This window comes from Prinia subflava, chromosome 5, assembly GCF_021018805.1.
Source record: "Prinia subflava isolate CZ2003 ecotype Zambia chromosome 5, Cam_Psub_1.2, whole genome shotgun sequence".
Classification (NCBI taxonomy): domain Eukaryota; kingdom Metazoa; phylum Chordata; class Aves; order Passeriformes; family Cisticolidae; genus Prinia; species Prinia subflava.
The window spans coordinates 33,967,609-33,988,769 of NC_086251.1; the positions used below are offsets into that span (position 1 = coordinate 33,967,609).

The 21,161-nt window shown below is 33.6% G+C and overlaps 1 protein-coding gene across 3 annotated transcripts in view; it reads left to right on the forward strand.

Annotated features, from left to right (window-relative positions):
* Positions 1-21,161, forward strand: part of DPH6 (diphthamine biosynthesis 6) — a 192,737-nt gene that overhangs the window by 23,275 nt on the left and 148,301 nt on the right. For all 3 annotated transcript variants that reach the window (XM_063398831.1, XM_063398829.1, XM_063398832.1), the window contains exon 4: positions 20,933-21,006. In XM_063398831.1, the coding sequence (XP_063254901.1) occupies positions 20,933-21,006 (74 nt within the window). The remainder of the gene's footprint in view (positions 1-20,932; positions 21,007-21,161) is intronic.

Below are 21,161 nucleotides of genomic sequence, written 5' to 3' on the forward strand. Positions count from 1 at the left end.
AATGTACTTAAGTGATTTAAGATTGCATAGGAAAGTTTCTTCTCATCCTGCTCTCCATTTTCTCTTTCATCTAAATTGCAGTTTTCTGATGAGATAACCGTCATGGGTTTTTTTTATACGTATATTATGCCTTTTACTGCATTTTTTAAAGAATACTTAAAAACTTATATTGAAGAGCTGAGACTTTCTTACATAGATGTTTTTCTCAAAGTTCATCATTAGGTTTTGTCTTGATTCCTTTTGGTTGGAAAGTATTATCAGTTTTCCGCTCAAACTGAAAGCTCACAGAGTCCATCCAGATTTAGTTTTCTCATCAAGCTTTTTGTTTCTTCTTTGTACGGAAAAGGTTCTGTCCACACTGAATTATAAGTTTTCACTTCCTTAGTTGAGTGATTGTATCTCTATGAGGCAAGGGTCATCTCTAATGCCTAACTTCTTATTCCAGTGGAGTGTAGGACTCATCCATCTCTTTGGTCACTTTGGTTGTTTCAGTGGTTGGTCTGTTTGACAGGATGTTGCAGTGTTGTTTGTATGGATGTTTAAAACTTGTGAAGTATGTTCAACTTAAGTTGTTAATTATATCTTGTTAACAACTCTTGGCTGAGGCCACACTTGCAAGTCTTACATTGATACTTAGTTGAAATGAGGTTAGAATCCTTGACCTCTTCCTCCCAAGTATAGTTACAGTGGAACAGTGTGACAGTGTACAGTGTAAACAGAAGGCACTGGTTAAAACACTGAGACCATGAACAATTCTCATTTGAAAAAATGATATTTGTGAATAAAATAACAATTTAAGTTGAAAGACTAATACAAATATGAAGCAAACGAGACAAAAAATGAGACAAAAGTATTTGTGATAAGACCACACTTACTTGGAAAAGGGTAAGTCAACTCAATTTGCTTATTGTGCAAATGTCTGCTCTGAGAACTGGAAAGGGACTGAAACTTAATGAATGTGAATACCTCTGAAGTTCTACCATTTCTAATGTCCTTGCCCCTGTCTGGCTGTTTTCGGGGGTTTTTTTCTCTTTAAACTGTCTTTTTGTGTTACTCAGTTTGTGTGGGTCTAGACTCGGAGACTGTGACTTGGCTGGTAGATTCTTTGGTTAACAAAATACTTCTGCTCTTATTAAATACCTGTTTTCCTTTTCCTCTATCTTTTCACTGCTGTCCATACTCACTTATACCAAGGGTAGAGGTCATCATGATAAGTACTATTTGCAATTTTAATACCTCGGTCCTCTGAAACTTCAATTTCTGTATTAAAAAAACAACCCCTTAGTAAATAATTGTAGCACTTCAATTAGAGGAGCTGCATATGACTGAGAACCCACAAGATAAAATTCACACATATACCTTTTAAGTGTAAAGCATTCTGGGGATTCTTTTTTTAGTTTAAGCAACGTGCAATTTGGGAAATTCTGATTCAAGCAACATTGTCTTCTAAATTTAAACAGTCAGGTTGTTCTTGATCTTGGAGAATGCCATAACAATCAGCCTGCAGTTGAGGAATGAATGAGAAGGGATGATAAAGGAGGAGAGACACTGTCTGCTCTGTGATACAGCTACGTATTGACAATGTCAAAAATTCAGCTTACTCTGGTACACAGTTTTAAAGATGTGGAATCTAAACTGTAAGGAAAATGCAGATAGCTTTAGGCAGACAAGGTACCAAAGGGATCCTTGATGCTCTATATTAAATGATTTTTTTCTTTCTTGCTATCCATTTCCTATTAAAACAAGAAAAAATGAGCTGATGAGAGGAGCAGTGGTTAAGTGTTTAACTTCAATTTTTTTGCATTTTCTTGGATTTATTTTTTTTCAAGATTTCCTTTTGACTGGGATGGGAATAGAAGAACTATGGTAAATGTTGGAGTTTTAAAAAGCCTCCATACTTTGGAGGCTATTGGAATTTGGAGGAGGTGGGATAAAAGATTAACAAACTTACATTCTTCCTTCTTGCTCAGTAATGGTCCATTCTTCTCTGCCTTTGGAATAGGTTCAAGATCAATTAAGTTGACAGTTTTCTCACTTGGCAGGGATCCTGATTTTTCTTCTCAGTGTTTTCTGGTCTACACCTTTTCCTAATATTATTTTCCTGCATATTTTTTCTCTATTTCTACTTCAAAATGCCTCTCCTTACACTTTGAGTCCACTGTTAAACATTTGCCTGCATCTGATCTTCCAATATCCCGTGAACAAGCTGTATTTTTTTCTTACTCTCTAAAACAGGGTGAACCTGCCAAACTGTGTCCCTTCTTTGCTTTCTGTTCAGGTTACCTCTCTGGTAGTCTCATGGTGACTAAGGATACATCTTCTGGGAGAAAAAGAAGCCTCACTTTCACTCAACTGGAAGAAATAAAAATAAATTCTCCTCTCCCCCATATTTAGACACACATTTACTTTCAGGTTTTAAGCGGGTATAATGGCTGCCACTCTGAGAGCAACTTCATGCTCTGTTGACAATATGAGATGTCAGAACTTCGGAAGATTGAAAATACATTTCCAATTTATGCAAGCTAATAAAATAAAGCAAGATGGAGCAGATTTTAGGATAAAAATAAGTGTTTGGGGACTTGCTTTTTTTTTTTAATGTTAAGATTTGCTAGAAGGTGTTTTCTTCTATACTTTTTAATTGTTACTCCTTGACAGAAAAATCCTGTGAAGTTTTATTTTGCTACATATTTCTCCTTTGATTTTGATATTTCTGTGTTGATGTTTTTGGTTTCCTCTTCTACCATGTCTTCACCACATTATCATTATCTGCCTTTCCTTTCTGTTACTTCCAATCTCCTTCTAAAAATTCTTCTTTTACATTTCTTCCTCAAGGAAGATCCTCAAGCTGCCCTTTCTTTCTGCTACACAAATTCTCTCTACCTTGTAGTAATATCCCCTAAAGTGTGGTCATGTCAACCCAGATTGGGGCAGTGTTGCTTCCATATATTGGCATTTCCTTAAGGCTTTCTACTTACAGCTTTACCTGGGTTTCGGGTAAGTTAGACTTTACATGAATGTGATGTCTTAGTACCTGGTTCATACTTGTCTCGTTTCTGGTGTAAGTAGTATTGTATATTGTTCCAGAAGCATCAAGCCTATTTAAAATGGAAAATTTGGATCAGATTTGCCTAGAATACTTGTGTGAGAATAGATCATCTCGAATGTCATTTTTCAATGTAAAACCTTAGTGAGGTTTTCAGGTTTTGGCCAAGCATTTTTGTAGAAAGTGTCATATTCATGCTTTGTTGTGAAACTGGTTTGCAGTTGACTGACTGAGGTGCAGAATCTCCATTATGCAGGAAAAAGATTTATAAAGATTTTTGGTGGAAATGAAAAAAATTAGATACTGAAATTTCCTGTGAGACAAATGAAAGCAGAAAATTGGAATTTTTTTCTGTCTTCCTGAACTTGAACAGATAATTCTTGTGAGAAAATGGCTTTGGGTGTTTTGTGCTACTCTTTCTGCATCCTGTCTTCAGGCTGGACATGGTAGAACCATGTTGTCAGTTTGGGACCAAACAGATAGGGAAAGTCTGTTCCTAAGTTCACAACAGTTTGCCTGAGGAACTGTATTAAGGGCTGTGGACCATACAAATGCAGACTCTGGTGGAGCCTGTTAAGTAAACTGACAGCAACCTGGCAAGAAATCTCCTGTCTTAACTGGAAACTGGCCAAAACCAATTGCTTCTTATAAAACACTTAGGCTTTAATGCACTAGGATTTCTAATGAAAAACTATTGTGTTGGAAAATCTCAGGTGCATTTTAGCCTTTGTGCTACTGTGTTACCATCACCAAGTAATAATGATAATCACAGAATCATCAAATGATAACGTCACCTTCTTCTGCCTATTAGCTTTGTGTTCTTGCCCCTAATATGAAACAAACCAAGATTGCTTATAAGTAGAGTTACTTCATTTTCTCATCTTTGCATCCTGTACTTTAAGGTAATGTTTTAAGGTCATGTTGATAGCTGAGGTAGTCTGCTGGAGGTGAAAGGCAAAAGTGCCATGATGAATTGTACGTTTTGGAATTCTACGTACATTTGTTCTTAAGTGTTTATATCACAAGTCTTTTTCAAATTTCTTACTTATAACAGTTTGTATTACTATTGTATAACTTCAGCACGTCTCTGCATAATCAGTTATAGTAGAGTATGCATTAATTATTATACTGGAAAGACAAGGGATTAAGCATAGGCTGTACACTAAGCTGAGAGTTTGTCTACTGGTAATCAAAAGTAAAAGGAGATTCCTTCCTGTGTGCATTAAGACTGCTAGAAGAGACAAAGTACTCTATTCTCAGCTCTCACACAAGGAGCAATGCCAGTGGATCTCAGAGAGGCTGGGATGTTAATCCCTGGCCATGTTTGCCATTGTATTTAAAGTAGAGCTTAGATGCTCTTTCACCAGGTATTACAGGAGGCCTTTAATTTTCAGGTCAGTTTGTAGAGGAGTTGGCTTTTTTTGAGTAAAACCACATAATGAAGATAGGAGACTAGGTACGTCCTTCCCAAATGCATGAATAACACCTATGCTGAGGTACCCTCTTAAAAAAAAAAAAACCTCACTAATTTTTAGACACTTGTGAAACATGAATCTTTTCACAGGTGATCTATAGTTTCTGTCAATATGCCTAAATTTGTAGGAAAAAATGGCTATTTCTGATTATACCTTTAGTAAACTGCTCAGAATAGGAAGTCTTTATGATGAAAATTTGATGCTTTAAAATACTGCATTTTAATCGACAGATAATGACATTAAGAATGATACAGAGGAGGATGGTATCTACTGTTTACAACTGTTTTACAGACTGATTTTTAAGTATTGGACTCAAATGTGGAAATTACCAAGTGATGTTTTGTGTCCTGTACCATTCCAGTTGATTAGATTGCAGAATAGTCCCTTTCTCACCAGAAATATCTAAAAATTGACATTGAAAAAGCAGTAAACAATGTAGGAGTTTCACTGAGTGCTTTTATTAAGTACCTTTTCCATAATTGCAAGAAATTCCAGTCAATTTTTTATACTGTATTGTAAATTATATTTATTAGAAATAAAATTACATATCATTGAAAGCAATTGAAAATGCAGAGCGAACTGTGAAAAAAGGCAGGGGTATCTTTGCCTCTCCATACTGTTGATTTTGTTGAAGTACTCAAGTACTTTTTTATTTCATTTCTATGCAAGAGGAGAGAAGGCTGCATCAGAGATTAATCAGAAAGGAAAAAGAAACAACATTTAGTCATACCGGTTAGTGGTTGCCTACATTACAATTTTAGTAGGTTTCTCTTCAAGTCGAGTTCAGACTGAGTTTCAAGTCTCAGCAGAAGTTGTAAAGTGTTTCTTAGCTGTCGTTGTTCCAGGCACATACACTTCATGAAGGTGGGTCATTAGGAGTTGGAACATTTGCTCTCTAATAGATATTCTGGATAAACTTAAAAGTGAACATAATTTAAAAGCAGTAGGACCTTCACTTTTTTGCCTTAGTTTGCTGATCTCTTTTACAATGGATTAATATCTGGTTCTATTTTTTTTTCAAAGTGTATATGTTGATTACATGTCTTTATTTTTCATATATATATATATATATATATATATATATATAAAAAAAAAATCTAACTATGTCTAGTTTTAGAAATTGTCTTTTGGGGCTTGTTTCCTCATGAATTGGGCATAATCTCAGTATGTGCTATCTTTGATGAATTTTCCTAAGCACCCATTTAATCTTTCTAATAGGGCACTTGCGAAAAGTCTCTTAGGTGGAAGGGTTAGAAGTATCTATGGATAAAATTCCTCTTCCAGTGGAAAATGGATTTTTATTATTACTGTTTTACCTGTCAGACTTGTACTTGTAGTGTGATTGCCTGGGATACCGAATACAAAATCAGCTCAAATTTCTTGTTGTGAAACCTTTACAAGGCATCTCGTTACTCACTCAAATGGTAAGTTTGCCTAAGTCTGAATGGAGCTGGTTTCAGATTTTTCTGAAAGGGTTAGCATAATTTAGCTTTGTATTTCTAGCATTAAGTACTACAAAATTTCAAGACAATTTAAAAAATGAACTCTTCTTTCTTTCAAAAATCCAAGTGATGTTAAATCAAGCTTGATTAACCAAAGAGTAAATGAAGGCTGAGTGTGAGAAAATGTAGCTCTAAATATTTTGAAAAAATCATGATAAAATCATTATTAATACAGTTAGATAAATTAAGCACTGTGCCACTGCTACTGTGGTTTATGTAACAATCTTCAGAGAAAGGATAGGGAGAAGAGTGGTCATGTTGTTTACATTTTGCTTTTTATTTTTATCTGATAAGGAACAGTAAATATTAGCTCTAATGATGAAGTCATCTGTATTGTAACAACAAATAATTTGCATAGCACTGATTTCACAACAATTTTTCAAGTATTGACATATTACTGGTTATTAAATTTGATTAGGATTTATTGTTCATGCATAGAGACCATGCATGGAGTCTTCCATCAGCGAGACAGACCTAGTAGTCTTTGCAATTGGTGATGCCTTCCGAAATTTATCCCATAATTCACATGCAGCATGGATAGCAGTGATTACTTAGCACATTCAAAGAATTTTTTTAATGTTATGGTAATACTGTTATTTTCAATAAACCATCCAATAGCCAAGTAATTTGAACACTATTCCTGCTGTTTTATTGTATTGTGATATAAACATAAATGCAGTGTTAAAAGCTATACCAATGGTGTCAGACTCCTTAAGGACTTGAGAAAACTGTCATAACTTCTGAAATAACTGATAATCGTTTGTGGGTCAAAAAGAGCAACATGCTGTATTGCTTAGCTTTCTGCTTTCTTTTTCTCAAGGTTTGTCTGAGATTTAATTTTATGTGAAGTACACAAAACACTGTCAGTGAAACATTATCACTTTGTAAAAGCTGTTTAGAATATGGTCTGGCACAAAATGTGCAGAAAATTAAAAAAGAATACTCACAACTTCTTGCATAGAGCTGAGTTGTATATATTATTTGAAATTGTGACCGAAACCAGAATATGTGATGTGACTGCATCTTGATATTTGCAAGATAAGCCTAGAGCTAGAAACTTAGCTCTTAAAATTTAAAATTATATGCATAAATATATATGTATAGAATTAAATAAATATGTACAAGTAAAATTTCATATATGTGGCTTCTTGTGTTTACATGTGTGTCTGTATATATATGTAGCTCTTTACAGTTCTGCAGGGTTTATTTTGTCCTATCCATTGCATAGTATTTCCATTTAAATGCATATTTTGATTTTTCTTCTGGGATGCCTTTCCATTACACTACTGTAAGAATAATCCACTTGAACATTATATTTTCCCTAAAGGGATGGTCTGATCTGTTCATATGATATTATTTTTCACAGAGTGATATTAACATTCATGATACAGTGATTTTATCTTGATTCGAAATGTTTTGTTCTGGTACTAAAAATATTAAGGAGTATCTTTTGTATCCTACTGCTATAAAAATACCTCAAAATCAATGAATTTGAGAACAACCCAAGACCATCTGCATGTTCTTCATTAATAATGAAGTATTAGTAAAATTCGAAGTACAAAATTTAGCGGGAATAAGTATGTGCGACACATTTGTAGAGTTTAAAAGAAAGTAAGAAGGATACATTCCAAGACATCGAAATTGGAAATAAAATATTGCTTTAAATTTGACTTTTTAAACACTCCTCTTTTCAAGTGTATCTTTCAAAAAGGTGCTCTTAAAAAAAAGATGTCATTGTATTTGTTGACATTAAAAACTAGTTTTTAATGATAGGCAGAAGTGGGTGGTAATTTTGAATTACACATCAGAATTTTGTTTTAACAAATGGCTTGTTTATTTTACGTATGTCTAAGACTTGCCATTAATTTTTCATTCCAAGTTGTGTGGAATGCAACAGTTACACCTGTATCACAGAAGGGCTAGAAACAATTTTCTTTAATGTAATACTCTGTTGTGTGATGTTTGTCTCCAATGACAGACAACTACAAAATATTTGTCTTCCATGAATTTAATTAATTTTTGGATACATTAAAGCAAAAACATGGTCTTTAGTACTAATCCTTTAGTACTAAATGAGCTCCAGCACTGATAATTTTGATTCTCTTAATTTTTATTTTAAACGAGGTTGGCTATTTTTTTCTTCCCTGTAAATCCCAATGAAGTTTTACATCCTTTTCAGGGCTGCTTGTGCTTGTCCACAGAAGTGTGATCTGACAGGCAGAATCTTGCATCCTGGCCTCCTTGCCTTTCTTTGTTCCAAGGCTACAACAGGAAAACCAGTTTAGACTGAATTGCACAGTGATCCAGAACACTTGAACTTCTTGAATTACATTTGCACGCTCCTAGTAAAACGATTGCATTCTTCATCTGACCAAGCTCTGTCTTGTAGGCAGGCTGAAATTGGTGATTCTTTGCTGTTTAGGATTTTTCAGAGTCTTTGGTCTACTTCTTTTTTATGAGAAAAATTTGTTGCTATCAACAGATTACTTTGATCTAAAACATCCAGGCAGGGCTGTATTCCCAGAATACTTGTTAGTTACAATGATACACAGGTTTAAATTTAAAAATTAAAAGACAATATTCTGGAAAGAAAATGAGGATCTGTCATTGGGAAGGAGCCCCACATCTTGTAATCAAAATTATTTTATGGATCACATAAGCTATTGTAGGAGGAGAGAAGGCTTGGAATAAGAATTGAATAAAGGTTTAGAGAGGCGCCACTTGATGAAGCTCTTTATAGATTAATGATCTCTTTGCGTCTAACCACTTAGACAACGCCAAAAAATTAAATTTCTCAGTTCATCTCATGATGTGGCAGGCATGTGCTGTTGCTGAAGAATTACACACCTCCAGTAATGGACATGCATAAGTTCAATCACTGCCGAAGACACATTTTTTTCTTATATTCAGAATGCTACATTTTGTCCAAAGACCTATAAAAATTGTCTGACATTAAAAAGGTAGAATAATTTCCTGGTATTGATGCTTACATGAGAGTACTTACTACCCTGGAGAGATGGCGATTTTAGTCTTCGTTCATTAAAATAAAGTGAAAACTCTTAATGCAGTGTGATTAAGAGGGTGTTTTGAGGTTTGGACTAGACTGGGAGCTTTTGAGACTTTCAGGACTGTTACCACAGAAATGTGTCATAAGTTGTTCTCTCCTTTAGGGACCTGAAATCTAATCACCTTCTACTCTATGGAATAGTTTATGGCAGTATACTCTGAGCATAAGGTGTAAAATGGGAATTTGGAGGCAATGTGGACCTACAGTACTGAGTGTAACAATCTTGCAGTACATCTAACTTGTTTTTACTAAGAGGTAATATTGCATTATTTGTTCATGGACTATTTTTAGTTCCTTTATTAATTGGTTCTAATTAATAAGCTCTGAATACCTAATGTAGAAAGGTTTTTATTGTAAGTGGTAGAACGTTATCCTTAAGAATGTATTACTAAGCTATTCTGCCAAATTACCATATCTGAGCAAAGGTAGACATAGACAATTTTTATAGAAATATGACTTTTTGGTGACTGCAGCTGAAAATGTGAAGTGTCTGAAATATTCAGCACATATATGTTGTACTGAAATCATAGAAAAATACTTGTTCCTATTGTGACAAAAAAATATCATGAAGAACCCTTAATTCTTCCTGCTAAGCAGCTCAATGAAGAGAAAGATTTGATTCTCAAAGCAAACTTTCTTAAGTTTATCAGCATAATTTGATACGTTTCTCTTAAGACTTGAAATCATTGCTGTCATTTTAGTAATGCTTAGGTGACCTGCTCTTTTTTTCAAACACAGTGATGGAAAAATATCTAAACAAATTCACTTTATAAGAGAATCAAACATGAAAATCACATTGTGGCATTTTGTGCTTCTCTGCAGTTTGGGGAGGATGTTACTGAAAGTTGCAATTTTTCATCAATAAAAGTAAATAATGTCATAGATGAGTAGCATAAAATAACACTAAGTATGTGCAGAGTTCTCTTTGTTTTGCCGAAGAAGTTTAAATCCTCAATGAGTTCTTGTTGGAAGTGCAGTATAGACTGAAACAGTGTAGTTCTGAAACAGTAATTATTGTGTCAATACTTAAATTTGAAGAGGATTGCTTCCAAAAATTAGAAGAAAATGTATATTAATGTAGAAAGTGAGGGGTTGGTTTTTAAAGAATATTTTATCAGGATTGCTTTAAGTTTGTATAGGGTATAGAAGAACTTGAAAATTATGAGCACGCATTTGTTAAATTCAGTTTTATTCACTGTTTCTTTTCCATATGATTTCTAGAATCAGTGTTTTTTAAGCAGAAGAAAGATAAAGAACCTTACCATACCAACTTAATTTGATGAAACAAACATCAGGTGTTACATTGTTGAAATTCCTAAGAGTTTTAAATAATTTCTCAACCCTGTTGACTTTTGGAGAAGTAACAAAAAAGTTGTTCAAGATTAAAGGAGGTTCATGAGGTTTCTGTTCCAAGTACAGAAAGAAAGAAGCTTTTCTTTTGGACTTGTGTTTTCAATAGACTGTTTTCCTCCAGCATAATGTTTTTGAAAGTCCTGTATTTTGCTTTCATGTAAAGAGGAGTGATTATAAGATCAGAAGAAAGGATTATTGGCAGTGCAGATAATATGAATATTTCTGAGGGAGTTTATCTAAGACAAGTTGTCATTGGGAAAAACTGAAGTTTGCAATATTTGAGATCTTGTGTGAGTTTTTGTGTACTCAGAGTCCATGCCAAGATTAACTGCTCATAGAAGTAATAGCAGCATAATGACTTAGTAGTTTGAAAATGTGTATATGAAATTCTGAAGAAATTTTTAGAGGGACTTGATTTACCAACAAATGTGCACATGTAGCAGAGCAAGTGACATTGATTCATGCAGGAAGTTTTCAGGTGAAAATTGTCCACCTTTCTTGCCACCTGAAGTTTGTTGGACCATAGTGGCCCACAGTTTCCCATTAGAGTAATACCTTGCCTTTCTTCTCATACATTCATTATTGGGTAATTTCACATTCCAGTAACCCGTGCCACTATAATAATATTTGCTATAATACTTGTTCTATATTTAAAAAAAGACTGGCACTTTGAGAGAAGATACCATTTTAAACTGAAAACCTGTGAAAGCCTCAGGGTTTTTAATTTGTCTGTCAACAGTTAAATTTTTTGAATTTATTAGTCACTTAATTACTCTACATGTACTTCCGTGTTATAGTTTTTGTGACAGTTTAGGAATGATTGCAAATCTTTTGCATCTTCACATTATAATTTAGTTATAAAGTATGCTCATGTTACTGGTAGACATGACTCAGCATAGAGGTAGATGTGAATTAGCTGTTTGTTGGAGTCTAAGTTAAAAATCTGCAGACTTACTGATAAAATGTCTGCTTTTTCATTAAGGCAATATGCGGTTCAAACTTTATTTTTCATGCCTGTTGTTACATCTTTTTCATTCAAGTACTTCAGATTACTGAGTGTGGGTGATAATTCAGTCAAGTGATAATGAACACTTTTGACTGTGTTTGCATGACTTGTTCAAATATTGCATTGAATAATTTTATATCTTGATCAGCCTCAAATGAAATTTACTTTTTCTTAGAAAATGTGATATTTTGCTCCAGCACAGTATGTTCCAGGTGGTATTTCTACAAAGCTAGTTGCTGATAAGCTAAGTTTGACAGTAAAATTTTGGTGGAGATTCTGGTTTATAAATACTTTCAGGAACTCTTTTCAACAAATACTGGACATTGCAGAGGCTGAACAGTCAGTACTATGAAAAGATAGAGTTCTTTGGAACTGAAGTCATAAGAAGAGTAAACAAATTGTCCTATTGAAACTATATTTCTTTTTAAAGTAAGTAGAGTTCACTGGCAATGTGAGAATGCATGTATATGCAAAAGTGTATGTGTATATCAGTGCACCTTACATAGATTTCATAACTGTGAAATGCAGTTTTGAAAGATGTGGTATAAAGGAGAATGAATTATCTAAATGCATATAGACATAGCTACTTACCAGACTTGTTAGTGAAATTGACTTATTTAACTGGAAATTCTTACATGATTTAGAATGTGTAAAAACAAGTAGGCAACTACCTTGCTGTCACATTGTGACATCTAAGAGTTAATTTTAGAGAAATAAAACGAATTTTTTTTCAAATTTCTTTACAATAAAGCAGAAGGGAGAAAAAGAGGATTTGATTCTAGTGGAAAAAATAGCTTGTTTTCATCTCAGGCATGTTTTTCTTCCATAGTTCTGAGCTTTGTGCTGTTGCATGTGGTAGAAGAACTAAAAAGGAAAACTAGGTATCACATCATGCCTACAGCTTAACTTTTTGCTTACAGAATTACTAACAAGAATCAAGTTAACTTACATGCCTCAGTATTTTCCAGCATGTGTTCTGAAATTCTTCATTAAATAACATTGCATTGACAATACTCATATAGAAATAAATAAAACTAGACTTGTGTGATATTTTCCTAGAGTAGCTTTGGAAGTGGAAATCTTTTAATGACTTGAACAACCCAAACCATGGTATATACCTCAGATAACCAGAGCAAGAGTCTGTTGAGTTTTGTAGATGCTGTACTGGATCCATGTCTTGTTGGTCTTCATTGTGGAGAGGCACCTTGCCATTAACATCTAGAGGCTGGTCTGCATGGTGGCCATGTGGTCAAAGCAAAGGAAAAAGACCTTGTGTCTGTATTCAAAAATTTAGCTTAAGTCTGGCTTTTGGTTCTTACGGTTTGTTAAAGATACTTTTTAAAAAAAGAAACCAAAAAATTAAATTCTGCCTGAGGTCAGAGTATGATGCAAGTGAACTGAGTTTCATTATCTAAATAATGAAACTTCTCTTAACTAGAAACGTACAAAATAATATTCCTTTGACCTTTCTCTTGATTTAGTAAGTGGTTTGTCTTCAGCAAGACACTGATCTGAGACATAATAATATAGGCCAGTACCTGCCTTCATAACACAAATACATTTAATTTTTCCTTTTCATTCTGAAGCCTTTATGCATGTTGGCATGTTAAAAACCTAGCTTTTAAATCAGATCACAGATCTGAACTACTAATTCTAGATGAATATAACTGCTCTTGATTGCAAAACAGTTACACATAAAATCACCAGCACTTAAAATATCCAGTGTAGCATCAGAAAAGAAACATGCATGGTTACTTGACTGTAGTTGTTCCCTGGCATCTTGTTGTTCTGATGTAATGTCATTTGTTCACTCTGGAGTTGGCTGCTCATGTTAATTTTGGCTATTAAATTAAGTAATCAGTCTTTGTGGAGGTGATTTTGTAAATAAGATTTCCTAAAAGAAGTGTCTGCAGGCAAGTTTGCTCTGTAATTATTTGAATATTTAAGAGTTGTAAGTCCCAAAGGTGAAGCAGACATTTATTTGAAACCAATTCTCTACACAAAATGCAATTATTTTTTTTTCTTTTTGTTCAGCTGGAGACTTTTGTTTCATTGTCAAAACCTTTGTAGCCTCTGTGGCTGGAATGTAGGCCTCTGTTAACGGGTTTAAAGAAATTAAAAATGGTTCTGTAGAAAAGTCTTGAGATAGCCTTTAAAATAGTGGATGTCTGTTGATTTTTGTTTTAGTATTCCATGTGTTTTGATAAATATGTCTAACTTGATTAAATTTTGCCAAATGCCTACTGGGTTTAGAATGACATATTTTTAATTGGAATCAATTAATCTACATTAAATAATTTAGAAAAAAGTCTTGGGAAATAGTATGGGACCTAAAATGATGTAGCAACTTTATTGAATGCTATGAAAATAGTTAATATATAAAATAAAATATTAATTAATTAATGATTTCTGATTTCTAAGACTAATTGTTTACTTTGTAAATGCAGCTAAATGAAGAATCAGTGTAACAGGAAAACTTGGATTTATGGTGTGGTATATGGCTGTAGTGGAAGATTTTTCATGCTTTTCCATTTCTCCTGTTTAGAATGTAATTCTAGCCTTTTCAATATGCTTCTGTTTGATATTAGACTTTGAGAGTGGAATTTCTGTCTCTTTTGCTCTCTTGCCTTTTTCATTTGCTGTGGTGTGTTGATGTGATAATGTGCAAACAAACGTACACATGCACCATCTCTCTGAATATTTGGCACTTCTAGGTAATAAGAGGACCGTATACTCATTAAATGTGCCTGTTGTGAGATTGCAGTCAGATACTGAAGGCACCCCTACACTGAGTTAATAGGTGGGGGGTGAGAGTATGTACATGTGCATTGTTTCAGTAATTATATTTGTAAAACTCCTGAAGTTAGGCCATAAGTTTTGCTTGAAGGTGGGTGGGGTGGTAGGGTGCCTATGTCCTATGAAGGACACTTGTAAAATGTATCTAATTAACTCTTAAAGTAGATTAGTTACATCGTATTACTGTCTTTTATAGATGCCATTATTTAGTAATTTACTTCCAAACCATGTTGAGATAAGGCCACTGAAGACTTCTGAACTTCTTAATGAGAGTGTTCACACAGGGATTTCATGTAAATCCACAATATATTAATTCCCACCTGTTTTTGGAACTACTTCTTCCTAAGGAAAGAAGGCATGAGATGTATGTGTTTTGAGGTCCCAGTGTGGAAGACAAGAAAGTCCCAGATGATGTGTAGTGATCTGCAGTCACTAAGATGATCTGTGATTCATAACTAGTCTTCAGAGCCTTACCAAATAGTGGGTTTTCAATTTGACATAGAGTTATTATATCCTTATGTCTCAGGAATATTTCCATACTGTCTTTGATTACTTGCAGCTGCATCTGACAGACATATCAAAGCTTAGAAAAAAAATCACATACTCTGTTTGAAATTATTGTAGCCAGTGATCTTAGAATGCTTCACAAACTATAAGGCAAAGCTCATATTTAAGAGTTTTCCACTCAAATAATTGTAGAAATCTAGAAGTCCTGTTACTAAGGTATATATTATCAGTCACTCACCTGCAAATATGTTGTGCTTTCATTTGAAGTTTTGCAACTGTATGGTAATTGTTATTTAGGCGCAAATAACCTTAAAAATTAATTTAAGTATGGATAATGGTTCTCAGTTATTCATACTAGCTTTAAGAAGGATGTTAATTGGAAAGACAGTTTCATTTAGAGATTATATTTTATATCTTGGTCATAAAAATTGAACTCCATTGTGGCAAAGCTGTGAAGAACACGTTAAAAATTAAATATAGTTTAACCAGTCTTCAGTTGTTTATACTTCATTTTCTTACAAATATCTGCTCTACACAGTAAATTTTAGGGATATTCTGCATTTTTCTGAATGGCAGTGCTCAAATTTTCTTGCAATACACATGATTAGACATATATAGGCACAGGTCTAGCACTTCGTTTTCCTTTGTTAATATTTTGGCATCTGTATGCAATATTTCATTTAAGATAGGCATTCTTAAGGTGGTGAATGTGCACTGTGCACTGATATGCTTAGCAGTAACCTTTACTCATAATGTGATATTGTCTGTATGTCTTATTTTGTTCAGCTTTCTCTGGCACTGATGAAGCCTAAGGCTGCTGTTTCTTTGAGATGCTGATAATTTTTTATCTGATTAACTGACACATTTAGTTGAAATCAGACACAGCCCTTAGGCTGGGCATGGATTTAATTTAAAAAGTATCAAAGGTTTGCACTGTGTGCTGTTTAATCATCATGTTTATCAGGCAAAGAAAAATTACCGGAAGGACCATAGGGAGAGGGTTATCTTAAGGAGCAGTAACTTGGGAAATTGATAATAACTCTGAGGTAATTTACGGCTAACTTTTACATTCATTAATATAACATTTCCCACTAATAGTTACAGTGCATGTAATATACTAATTAAATTGAAAACATTAGCACTAATTTTCTTTTTGCTGAACTCTGAGAGGGTCAGGTAAAGACATTAAAATATGAAATTGTAGAAAACCTCTGTAATGATACTACTGCAATATTTTTTTTACTTACTAGTAGAATACTTCTACCAGTATTATATGCTGCAATGCATATGTAGTCATTTCCTCAGATTACTGTTACTATCATTGACTGAAGAAAAAAAGCAAAATTAAATTAACAGTGTGCTAGTGTAAATTAGTCTTACACTCTGTTTATCTTTTACTTTAGCTGTGAAGCTGTGTGTTAGAATTGTACATGGATATAACAGAGGCATCTTAAAAACAGCAGTGATGTTTTGGAGCTTTCACAAAACTGTTAAATCTGTTATACTATTTCCTGATAGGAAATGCAGCCAACAGTAATTCATGATACACAAAGAGCAGCAGTTTTGAATTTCATTGTTCGTTAAACTGTTCAAAATAATAAATAACTTTAAAACTAGGATGCCTTAAACATAAATTGGCTGTTTTAGTACAGTTACAGTTGCAAAGAGCAATTAGCTATTCTAACACAATTGTTTATGAAGATTATTGTCTTGTCTTCTAAACAGGAATAAATTAACTTATAACAAGATATAGAATACTGTTGTAATTTCACTTCCTGTTAAAACATAGCTAATAATTACCTTAGGTATATAAGAAAAAGCTACTAAAAATGTCTTATTTATTTGCTTTATAAGTTTATTTTTCTACCTACATTTTGTAATTAGTACTTCTGGTAGCTCTAAAGGGGAAAAATAAGTTTTAAAATGTCATATGGAAAATAAAACTTTGTTAGCATCTGGGTACATTTGTGTTAAGCATCTGGTTTTATGTGCACATTGAATATTTTGTGTTGTAATACTTTGTGACAGAGTATATTGTACTGAGCATAAGTGCTTTCTGAATTATCCAAATATTCCAGAGAAGCAGTTTATTATTTTAGAGCAGCTATTGCACTAGAAACATATTAGTAAAGTTTAACATAGCTAAATCATCTCTTAAATTAACAGTATATGATGGTTTTTAAAATAATAATTAAGAAATCCACTCAACCCAAGAAAAAAACCACCTTTTCATACTGACTTTCCTTAGATGTTTTTCATTTGTTACTTTTTATATGATACAGCATGTAATATTTTTCCTTCTGAATTTTCCCAAATTCACTTCCTCAGCTTTTGAGTTCGGGGCAGATCCCTGATATTTACCTGCAGATGTCAGCTTGGTTTACCCTTGCTGAGTGCAGTTTTGTGAACATGCTTTTAATGGTACCAAACCTGATCAGATTCCACATTAAAAGTGAAGGCACTATTGATTCTGGGATGGATTCTCTGCTAACCATGATCAGATCTTAGTCAAACAAAAATGCTCTCTGTTTGCAAGATGTCCAATAACTCTTTCAATACCAAAGAATGAGTCCAGAGAAGAAGTAGCTTTCAGTTAGTACTCTTTGCATGCTTCAACTGCTGAGCTGAATTTACTGTGGGACAAGGGTTTATGTAAACTTTGTCTAGTTGAGAAGTTTATGAAGTTTATTAGACCATAGGTTTTTTCTGTTCTACTTCATACTCCATCCTTCTTCCTTTCAAATCTTATTTCTTGAATTTGTGCCACTCCAGCCGTAATTTGTTGAACTGGACAAAATTGGGGGATTGAATTTATTCCATTTCACTGAATGTAAGTATATTAACTAGTTCTCCCATTTCAAAGCGTATATTAAGTACAGTGGTGTTTTTCCTTGTGGATGATATTGTCTGGACAGTGATGAAATTCTATATTTGCTCTTTACCATGGCAAGAAGTGAATGAAAAGAGATGGTGATAATTACCTGTGAGAAATTTTTAAACATGAATACTACCCACAACTGCAAAATGATATGATGTGCTGCCATTTCAAAAGAAAATGAAAACTTATGTATTATCAAAGCAAATAAACTAGAATAAGTGCAGACAATCTTCTGTGTTATTGAGATCAGATTTAATGTAAGTTGGAACCAAGTAGCCAATAATAGCCTTGTTTTTGCATTACTAACATCAAAATATATTGCATACATGTGTACATATTTGTGTTTGTGTGTGTATCTCTATATATATGCATTCATAATCATGTGCATCCAATGTTTTACATATCTGTACATTAAAAAACACCCAAACAATCTCAAAACAAAACCTATGAGTAATCTTCTTGATGCATAAGTTTCAAGTTTGGGCCATTGTTTCAATGGTCATTTAGTATATGTTCTGTGGCTTTTAAAATTCCATTCTTGTAGAATGGTTATGAAATTTCCTGGGACTCATGACTACAATTTTTTAAATCCCAAACAAGTAGGTTTGTGTAATAAATCATTTTAGTATAGAAGTATTGTGTTTGTATAAGAACAGAATATTTAAGTCTCTACTTCCATTTACTTTTATTTTTAATTTGAAGGAGTTTTCTTAGCCAGTATCTTTGCTGATACATATATTTTGTCAGAACTTGAAAAACAGAATTAATAAAAAATATGTTTATGGCTCTGTGAGCTTGTTAAAAGTGTATTGGGCAAGTCAGTATCCATCCAACAGGAAATTCTGTAAATCTATCTGTTTGGGAAATCAGATTCCACTCCATATTTGTTTATTATGAGGATACTATCTTTTTTTTGAGGTTTGTGATATACTTACTCTCTAATATCTCTCATCCACCTATTTATTCCCATTGTTAGAGAAAGAGGAGTGTACATAGTGAAAATACATATAATGAAGTGTAATGAAAATGTTGTGATAACTACAGGTCTGCTGTGCATTATAATAAATACTATGATGATAATGAATATCTTATTTTTTATGATGAGGTAAGAGAAATGTATGTGTTGTTAGACAGGTTGCTCAGAAAAGTTGTGGATGCCCTATCACTGGAGATGTTCAAGGCCAGGTTGTATGGGCCTTTGACTCAACCATTTAATGATTCTGTGATAAAAGAATTCTGTAGAAAACTGCATATGATCAATGTATTTATGTGGCTGTAGAGATTAATCTCCTTGTGAGACAGCAGTTGAATACCCTTCTGTTTGTATCAGATACTTCAAAAACATTATTTACTGAACCTAGCTGATGGCATAGTTTGCCTCTGGTAACAGAACTGTGATGAATTAATAACATAAACAAAAATATAAATAATATTTTTGGACATATTTGTTGATGTCTGCATATTGTGACAGAGGACATTTTGAAGGAATTGCTAGGGTTATTATTTTTACATAAAAATAAAAACAAACAGTATTTATCTCAGTCATGTTTTCCAAGACACTTACACAACTTTCTAACCTTTTTAAAAAGAAGGTTGAAGAATGCAACTCAAGTGCAGTTTTAGCAGTACAGGTATATTGTGTATCAAAATAGCATGAAATAAAGGAGTATGGAGAATATATTTTAGATATATTTGAAGATTGAAGAAGGTTTCATGAATCAGTTCATCAAATTTATTTAAAGAAAACTCGGCTTGCACAACTGTCTAAACATTTTAAGAAATATTATCATAGATGGGTGAGTTGAGTAAATTGAAATAGCTGTGATTTACCTTTACTCTAAAAAGAACTCTGAAATGTTGCAGAGAAGGCTCAAAAAGAAACAGAAAAAATATTGTATGGATAATAGTAATAATAATACTGATAATAATTATTGGATCCATCATTGGATTATGAAAAAGTGACAGATAAAACAATTTTTTTTTCACTCCTGCTACTTCTGGATGTGTGAGAAGCATCAACCTGAACACTGATTTGGCATTAAGCTCCATATTAATGGACCTATCCATTAATGTCATGTGGAAGTACATAATTCAAATAGTGATGTCGTTTTTTGATTACTATATGTAGGAATTTGGAGAAATACAGTTTCTTACATCTGCAGTCTATATTGGCTGTGAATAACTTGGGAATTTTGTTGAGTGAACATAAGATGAGAATTAATGTAAAGAGTAAGATAATAGATTGAAGGAGGAATATCCCAGACAGGCATAAACCAGAATATTTTTCACTATATTATAATTTTGAATAAAACACCTTCTGCATAATTTTATTGATAAGAAACAGGAACTGACTTTTAAATTCATCAGCAGATCAGGCAAAGACTGATTTGATTTCGAAATTCGTAACAATGCTGCTGTTTCGCTTGGGCTATGATTGAGGAATATGATTTTACCTAGATCACCAAGGATAGCTGCTTATCCTTTGTTCCCCACCTTGCTTGGGCAGCTCATGCACATGTTGCAGTCAGAATTGTTCTGACCATTACCAGGCAAAAACTCCTGGTACAGTCATCAGTGCTTCACTATCCAGCTGATAGAGTCAAGGGGTGGTGCTTCACTGCTCAGCTTGCTTGGTCAAGGCTTAGCAGGAGTTCTCAGATCATAGAGTAGGCCTAAGGAGACAGGCAGGGGCAGGATGCATCATCACAGGTACATAATTGAAAATTTTGTTGTAAAATCTTGCTGCAAACTTGACAGGATTTGGAACAGTCCAGAAAGTAAATCATGTTGTGTAGTTATGATTGACCTTGATTAAAAGAGAAAAACAACTTTTACCAAAGTCTAGATGGAGCAAAATTTAGAAAAAGAAAGCTCAGCACGTCAGTTGGGATTCAAGGAATTTAAAAAATGCAAGATCTCACAAAATACTGGAAGTATGTGCATTTCAAAATATTGCATTCTCAGTGGGTTTGCAAGAAACATTAAAGTGCTGTTTGTTGGCTTAGGCAATTACACTCTCTTGTGCTGCGTGCTGTGGAAAATACCAACAATTCAGTTAATTGTATGATGTATGATGCTGATAATTATTTGTAGGTGGGATAGCTAATACCTCACCTATAGAGAAAGTAGTAGGTCAGCTGAGCTGCTGTCTTATGTGGAAGAACTGCATTCCAGCCTATTCTGTTATGTGTACTGGACACAGGAAAAAAAATTATTCTTGGTTGATTCTGCAAGGAGAGATAATGATTCTCTACAGCTTAAACCATTATATACTGCTGTCATTGATATTCCATGTCTCTTTTCAGGACAAAGAAGGAGTAGAGGGTGTATCTGTGGGAGCCATTCTTTCTGACTACCAGAGAGTTCGAGTGGAAGATGTGTAAGAAAATATTAATGTTTTTTGGTATACACATACTGGAGAGTACTCATCTGTTTTCAAACTCAAATTTAAAGCAGAGACAGTTGCCTGATGTCTCATGTTCTGTGATACCAAATGCATTCTAATCATTAATATAGGTATTTCTTTTTTGTTAC